Below are 8,550 nucleotides of genomic sequence, written 5' to 3' on the forward strand. Positions count from 1 at the left end.
ATTAATATTTAACATATGTCTGAGGGTTTTGGCCAGCGCAGGAATGGAGGAGCCCCGTATGATTAACGGTCCTCCATAAACCCTGCATTTAAAGCTTTTTGGGGCAGATGCATCAATTTTAGGAATAGCGACTACCTAATTGCGATTTTCTGTGATCGTAATTAGGTAATCCATATTCCTAATGTATGAAACTCATTGAGTTCATTTAGCGATTCCTAGTGGGTCGCAAATTGACCTACCACATTAATATTAATGCGGTAGGTCGCAATTGTGACCCATTGGGAAACACAAAAGCACAAGAATGGTGGCTGGCTGGGGTCAGCAGACCACCATGTCTGTGATTGCTTTTCAATAAAGCAATCTTTTTTTTTTTAAATGCAGCCCATTTTCCTTAAAGGTGAATGGAATGAGTTTAAAAAACAAAAATTAAAAGTTTTCTTTTCATTTTTTAAGAGAAGGCAGCGGTCCATGGGACCAGTGCTTGCTCTTAAAAAATGTTTTTACAAACAATCACGAAGGGAAAGTGGTCCCTTGGGGACCCCTTCCCTTTTGCAAATGGGTGACCACCTACTTGAAGTAGGTGGTAAATTGCAAATGTTTTGTGACCACATTTCGGTTGCAAAACATTCCTACATATTGCTGCGATTCGGAATTAGGACGGGACGCCCTAAGCATGTCCCTTCGTAATACCGAATCGATATGTCTTTGCAATTCCAAATTATGATTCGGTAACATGTTAAGAATCAAAATTTGGAATGTATACATGCCAAAATGCATTTTTGTAGTCGCAAACACCCCAATTCTCGAATTGGTCCATTTGCGACCACTAACATGCTTGATACATCTGGCCCTCAGAGTATTTCATGACTCCTTGACTCATGGTTTGGACCTATATGGTTTAAATAAAGTACAGACAGAGCACTTTAAAACCCAGCTGGATCCCAACACTTCCATGAGTTAGGCTGCAAAGCCGGACAGTTACCACATTGGTGCTGGCAGGCAGGTTGCTGGCAGTCAGAAGTTCCCACCTTGGAGTAGTTAGGTTGAGGACTGAAAGCAGGTGCTGCCACAAACACTGGTCAAGCAGGGAAATGCAGCTCTTGACTCACTGGAGAACTGATGGGTAGTTCATAGTGGTGACAGCAGAAGGAAGGATTGACCGCCACACTGAAGTGCAGAGTTCAGACCCCTAAGGTAGGGGCCAGAAGATACACATGTTCTCTGACTCTGGTGTGGTAAGTTCAAGGCAGGAAAGGCTGACACATGCTGTTACAATGTGCTACGCACCAGCCTTTTTAACAGAGAAGAGAACGTAATCAAGTGCACTGGTGAGGCTAATTGATCTCCCTCATGTTTGAGTAGAGGGAAGCTCGACACTCTAAAATAATGAGCTTTTTGGTCCCTACACCAAACATGCATTACGATCATGCCTAAAGGCTGTTGGAGTCAGACCCCTACTGGGTTAGGCTTTGTTGACCTGAGGATGCAACTCACCGGTGCAGCTTCCCAATACAGAAAACTGTAGTGCTATAGAACTGAGCATCTGCCTCAAAGACTCAACGCTCCCTGAGACCAGAGATTTCTCTAAGACATTTAGTCACCCAAGAGTAGCTTGGTTGAGCTCAGGCACAATCAGAACTATGGTGAAGGATGTGCAAGTCCAGGAATCAAACAAAATAGACAAGGATCCTCAAACAACAGCCTCACTTGATTATTCACTAGTTAAACAGTAACCTCCACTGAAAAAGTGGACATTACTAGGGAATTCATATAACAATTCCAAAATACCATTGAGAGTGAAACATGAGCAAAAAAGCTGCTTTCAAGACATACTTCAAAGAACGAAGGGAGCAACACCAAATGTAGGGTGTTATTGAGGACCTGAGAGATCAGAATATTGAAATGCCACACAAAGTTGGAAACCTAGTGAACAGATCCCATTGTAGTAACGTTTGCATTAGAGGTTTTCCTACACTGATTGAGAGAGAGGGCATACCGAACTTCGGGCCAGATGTAGGAAAATCAAATTTTGCGACTTGCAAATTGTGAGTCTGACTGACTCGCAATTTGTAAGTCGCAAAATTGGATGCAGAATGGTGTCTCAGACACCTTCTGTGACTCGCTATTGGGTAGCAAAAACCTACCTCATCAATATTCATGAGGTGGGTCGCATTTTGCGACCCCATAACGGGTCCCTGCACTCACAGGGATGGTGGCCTGCTGTAGTCAGCAGACCTCCATGTCTGTGACTGCTTTATAAATAAAGCAGCTTTTTTTTTCATTTTGCAGCCCGTTTTTGTTAAAGGAAAACGGGTTGCAAAATGAAAAGTAAACCGAAACCATTTGGTTTTGTTATTTTCAGAGTAGGCAGTGGTCCATAGGACCACTCTGCTCTGAAAAAACATTTTTGTCGACATTCACAAAGGGGAAGGGGTCCCATGGGGACCCCTTCCCTTTTGCGAATGACTTACCACCAGTGTGACACTGGTGGTAACTGCGAGTTGGTTTGCGACCGCATTCGCGGTCACAAAGCAACTCTGAATTGCGATGCGATCACAAATAGGAAGGGAACACCCCTTCCTATTTGCGAGTCGCATTCCCAAATTGCGAGTCGGTACCGACTCGCAATTTGGGAATGAGCATTGCGTTCGGCCGTTTGCATGCCGCAAACTGCGATTTTTGCAGTTTGCGACATGCAAACGGCTTACTACATCTGGCCCTTCATACCAGACCAATTGCACTTCATCAGAGATAAGCTTGAGTACTTGTACTTGATGCACTGTGTGAATACTTGAGTGACTGGAAGAAATGCACCCCCTACATTCTTAAGATAATGCAATTTTTTTAGATAAAAAGGTTAATGATGCTGATTCAAAACAGGGAGGAAGATCTGCTTTTCCTCAGCCTTAAAGTACAACTGTACCAAGATCTGGCAGTCTTAACGTTGAAGATTTCACATTCCAGCCCCATCACAGATCTCCTGTGAATGCAAAAGTTGCTCTATCAATGGTTGCAGGCATTCTCTTTGATTTGTACATGGCAAGGGAAAAGATCAATGTAAGATCATTCAGAGAGGCAAGCAGGCTTTTGGGTATAACTGACAATACAATGACTGACCCACCTGAAAAACCTCACAACAAAGACCCTCCAGTACGACATCCACTATGCCAAAGAATGAGAAGATGTTGAAAGAAGGAGAACCCTTACCCAGAAGACATGGCAGCAGAAGAGCAAATATTCTTCGACACTTGATGGTGATTAGTTGTCATAAGAACTATCCCCAAGACACGGCACAGTCAGCCTCGGACTTGCATGGTGAAGAAACACACCTGAAGAATAATTGATGTGCAGTATTTGTCTCACATACACAGAGCATAACTTAAGTGCAAGAAATACCAAGGACACAATGGTGAGGTGGCAAAGATATAGATATGGCTTTGGACATCTATTAGACACACCCCTAGAGTAAACAACAATACAAGAGAAACTAACACCCGCTCAAATATCATAGTTAGCACATCACATCATATAATTGTGAGGAAAATGATCTCTACCATTGAGAAGCTTAAAATTGACAAAACCACAGTCGCAGGTAGCTCCCACACCCTATGCTATAAAACTTTCTGCGGGCTGCTCACTCAGATGCTGAGAAGATCGCTCAACCCCTTCTTTAAACCTTTCTCAGTAACTTATTCTATAAGAAAGGTAGTGATCCACAAACAAAAGAAGCACCAGGCTTTATCTAGATCCTCAACCTTGGAGCATACATTTTCTTAAGTATCTTATCAGCTAGACTGGAGCCCGTAATTCCCGACTCATTGATCTACAGTAACCCGGTTTTATTTACAGAAGAGTTTACCTCAAAAACAACATATTTTAATTAATAAAGAATAGAATACGCAAACAGGCAGTACTCAGACTTCATGGTGGCTCCTTCAGAGGTAGATACATCTCACTGGCTGTGTGTGCAGCTACACAGATTATCACTTCTCTGCAGTGAAGGACTAAGATCCCCGAAGTCAGACACAAGTTGACCGTCTTTTCAAGTTCCTAGGTATGGAAACATTTACTGTGACCACAGAGATGAAACTTTATGCTTTTAAGCCAAATTAGTACTATTCTTGAAATAAGTAGCCCCCGAATTATGAGAGCTCACTTGCTCGGTCTATCGTTTAGTTCTAATAATAGTTCTAGCTGCGGGCTCACAACATGCCAGAGAGAGAAGCTGGTACTTTTGATTGCTTACAGCGTTATCTCTGTTTGTGATAGAATATATGCACTAATTAGAGGACTGTTTATGTCACTATCAGTGTAGGAGACAGGATGGGAGGCTCTTGAAGTGATTTCTCTTTCCCATTATTTTTCTTAGAGCACTGCTGCTAGGCAACTGAAACTTTGATTGTGTAACCTACGCAGCTAAGGATTACAAATGATATATATTCTCATTGTTGTGTTAACGTACACAGTTAATAAATACCAATGTGTGATCCTAACATATATCCAAACTAGTATGGAAGGACCTGTATATGTTATCCAGGTTCTCATTAGTAATATTGGAAGGCTCATAGAAAGAACTGGGTACATACTTAATCAAAATCACAAAACTATTGTTGATGTTTTGCTACAGTACAAATTATAACAGACATCATATCATACTCTTTAGTTATGCAGTAATTCATGATCCTGAATAATAGGTCTATGTTTCGGCATGCATTTTCACTTGTGTCTGCCTTCTTCAGTACAGATCATGTAGACTGAGGAGGAAAGAAGGGAAATAAATCGCAACCTCCAAATAGACTAAAACATAGATGAATATCAAAGCTGTTGTTCTGGAAATTAAAGACATATTCCAAAAACGTATTATGTAGCGGTATCTCTTCTATATACAATATACACCTTTGTTTGCATGTGACCGAAATATTGAAAAAGTCCAGTTTAAACGCTGCCAATATAATATGGCTCACGCTTGTTTCAAAGAAAGGTACAACACGAAGTCTTTACTATGCCACGTCCATAATGTCAATCAGACACCAATGAGGCGTAATAAGCAATTTATCAAATAAGCATCTCATATTATATGAATTTGCTTTATTCAGTAAAACTGTCAATGCACAGAAAAATTGTAACAACCTACCTCTATGAAAAAGTGTAAAAGCATTTTTAAACCAACTCTCCTCCTTGTCCTCATTACAGAACAATATAAACATGTAAATTGTCTGACCATGCAAATTTAAAACATACACGTTGTTGGACTCACGTGTAAATTTAACAATATTTCATTAATTCGTTTTGAGGTAAGTAGTAGGAAGGGATACCTTTAATCACCATATTAAAAGTGACAGTTATCCCGCCCCGGATATGACGTCATATCCGGTGGCTGGGACTTCCGTTGTCCCTGAAAGCCCTCCCCGGAAGTGACGTGTGTGTATGGGGTTGTCAATTGGGCTGGGCCCTCATGTTGTCACGTGTTAGCCCTGTGTCTGGGTCCTAGCCCCTGGGTTTTGGCCTATGAGATATGTAAAAAGTATGACTTAGTGATGTGCACGTGGTTTCAGAGCTTGAGAGGGACAGGTCTGGACATGTCAGACATTCATGCCCAAGTGCCAGTTAGGGGCCCTCATGGTGTCACGTGTTAGCCCCCCCTTTTTTTGAAATGTTGCATATAAGGAGCTGGTTAGAACCGGCTGTCAAACCGTGAACCAGGGTTGAAACAGTTTGGCAAGGTGCCATGAAGAGATACAATCCGATCGCAAGAAAAGCAGCCTCCTCAGGGGCCCTGAACACTATTGGTAGATATTACCGGACCCTCGCCCCTCTTACGATGGATGAGAATGCACAACAGGGTGTCCCGGCCACCCAAGATACCGATGTTACCGGTTTTGAAGAGGAACTTTGCTACCGGCTTGAAAAGCTCAACCTCAAGGCTGTGTCGACCCAGATATCCCCTATTAAGGGGCCCGACAGCGACAGCAATGCCTCGAAAGATGAATTAAGTGTTGCATCTAACTTCATAGACATTGAAGATGTTGAAGAATGTGTAGCACCACCGAATTCGCCCATCTATGAAGACATGGGCGACCAGGAGGCCACCGAGTCAGAGGCCGTTATTGTACAGCCATCAGGTGTAAGCTCCGGCGCTGTTTCTGCCCCAATGGACCTCTGCGACTCCCAGGATTTCAGAGGAGCCTCTGAGTGTGATGCGAATATGGAGGTTGGTAATGACAGTTTTGTTATTTTTTTTTTTATGTCTGTATACTCTAATGTCATACATTTAACTAATAATATGTCTTGTGCTTTCTGTTTGAACCCTAGAACGTAGCTGAAGAAAGTGAGCCTCTAGAAGGGTCAACTCCAAAGGTTAACGCCGTAAATTTTTACTGCTTATGCTGTTCCAGACAGTCTGGAAGTGTTACAAGCCAGAACAAAGAGCCTCGTAAGAAATGTGTCTGCACCTACACTAGCCGCGATTTTGAAAAGGAAGCTCCGGGCGTACCCTGGGCCACCATATGGCCAGTTAAAGGTTTTGCAGCGGCCGCTGTGAACGCCTGTGTTAAACAGGATTATTATGATCTTTGTTACGGGCATAAAATTAATGCGCCTCAACAGGATGCTCATGAATGTTTATACGATGCATACACACCAAGAATAATTCGCCACATTTGTAGTCGGATAGACCCTCACCGGGTATATAGGTTGTTAAGGGTTGTGTATGGGCTGTCGGCTGTGAAGAAAGGTGTCCACAGTGATATGGTTAAGGTCTTGGCTGCGGCTGTCAATGAGATCCGATACGCTGCTGAGCCCTGCTCAAAACTCGACCGCATGCATGGTATGTGTCCCCACTTTGACATAAGTATGTTAGAACGGGTTATAAAAAGGCGAATGTGTGACATTTATCATAAAAACAGAAGAATGAAGTCTCTAGCCCCACGAAAGCTGTTTTAGAAAAATAAAATAAATTAATTAATAAAAAAAAAAAAGTAGACCATGAATGTGTTACTTAACGCTCCATACTTACTCACTTTTAGGCGGGGAATCCGGGTATCGAGATGCAAGATGCCTATGAGTTACAACCGGGCTACATCTGTATCGGGAGATTGATTTTTGTGCTGGTTAAAGAAAGAATAGCTGAAATACATCCTATGACTCTGCGGTATCTGAACATTTCGGAACCTTCAGCCTTGTTGCAATGTAGCAGTCATTTGTGTATCGCCAAGTGGTGTATCAATGGGCGGCTAAACGCATCTGTTGAATGCCAGACCTCGGACAAAGAACACATTCGAGAGTTAAGACTTTCACCTGAGACGGGGATACACGAGGCGTTGGTGAACATGACTGAAGATTATGTCACAAATAAAGGTTCGGAATAGTCCTGGTTAGAACTGTATAAACTGTTGAATTTTGTCAGTATCCTGAGTGTTCAGAGTTATAGGCGTGGGGAGTGGGAAGTCCTGTCTAGAGCTATTGAGAGTATAGCTATAAAAATATCAAAGTTTGTGACGCTTAGCGTTTGTGAAAGGCCATACTCTGAGTAACATGTGTAGTGGGGGTTGTACTATGTATACGTTTGTAAAAAGACCACAGCGGTCCAGCGTTATGACATCTATAAACTCTGTAGCACAAAATGTCAAATACACGTTGGTTGTGTAGCCCAGCACCATTTTTTATGTTTTTCATGTTTAATAAAATGACCTTACACAAAACAAGCGTCTTTCATTTCGTGGTGTTGGTGGGAGACAACATGACGGATGCGGATTTAAGGAAGCTTTATTACGATAAACATGGGGTTGGAAGTTTCGGAGGTTCCGAAGCTCTATTTAGAAGGGCTCGAGCTAAAAATGAATCTGTAAAACGTGCCAGTGTGAAGACTTGGTTAGCTGGGGAAGAGGCTTATTCGCTGCACAAACCTGCCAGGAGGCGCTTTAAGAGGCGGGCCACCGTTGTTAACGCACAGCTCGATTATCAGTGGCAGGCCGACATAATCAGTCTTCAAGATCTAGCAAAACATAACGATGGCGCCATGTATATATTAACCGTCATAGATGTCTTGTCCAAATACGCCTATGCAGAGGCATTAAACGATAAAAGTGGTACCAGCGTTACAGCTGCTTTTAAAGACATCTTCGCTAGCGGGCGTGTGCCCCAGAAACTACAAACAGACGCCGGAAAGGAATTTTTAAACAAACATTTCCAAAAATTATTAGACCTGCACGCTGTTCAACATTTTGTAACGCACACAGAGGTAAAGGCTGCTGTTGTAGAGCGTTTTAACCGTACTTTAAAGTCGAAGATGTGGCGATATTTCACCGCCAACAACACCTACAGATACGTGGATGTTCTAAAGGCTTTTATAGATGTTTATAACGCCACCTACCACAGGACAATCAAAATGGCCCCTGTTAAGGTAACAAGGGATAATTCGTTAACGGTGTGGAGATCGGTGTACGGCGGGCGTCTCACGCCGAAGGTCAAGAAACCGAATTTAAAAGAAGGGGATCATGTCAGGGTTTCAAAGTTGAAGGGGGTCTTCACCAAAGGCTACCAGCAAACATT

General features: G+C 42.6%; 1 protein-coding gene across 1 annotated transcript; it reads left to right on the forward strand.

Moving 5' to 3' along the window:
• The first annotated feature begins 5,687 nt into the window (after window positions 1-5,687).
• Window positions 5,688-7,367, forward strand: LOC138267127 (uncharacterized). The gene is made up of 3 exons (XM_069215981.1): window positions 5,688-6,211; window positions 6,313-6,684; window positions 7,215-7,367. The coding sequence occupies exons 1-3, from the start codon at window positions 5,729-5,731 to the stop codon at window positions 7,365-7,367; spliced, it is 1,008 nt and encodes a 335-aa protein (XP_069072082.1). The 5' UTR covers window positions 5,688-5,728.
• Window positions 7,368-8,550: the final 1,183 nt, after the last annotated feature.

The sequence above is a fragment of the Pleurodeles waltl genome, chromosome 12, assembly GCF_031143425.1.
Source record: "Pleurodeles waltl isolate 20211129_DDA chromosome 12, aPleWal1.hap1.20221129, whole genome shotgun sequence".
NCBI classification, from domain to species: domain Eukaryota; kingdom Metazoa; phylum Chordata; class Amphibia; order Caudata; family Salamandridae; genus Pleurodeles; species Pleurodeles waltl.

Bases quoted from the DNA above. Each gene is read 5' to 3' on its own strand.
- LOC138267127 (XM_069215981.1), top strand. From the start codon at position 5,729: ATGAAGAGATACAATCCGATCGCAAGAAAAGCAGCCTCCTCAGGGGCC. The intron at 6,212-6,312 runs GTTGGTAATGAC...TTTGAACCCTAG, and splicing joins AGTGTGATGCGAATATGGAG to AACGTAGCTGAAGAAAGTGA. The intron at 6,685-7,214 runs GTATATAGGTTG...TGTATCGCCAAG, and splicing joins GTCGGATAGACCCTCACCGG to TGGTGTATCAATGGGCGGCT.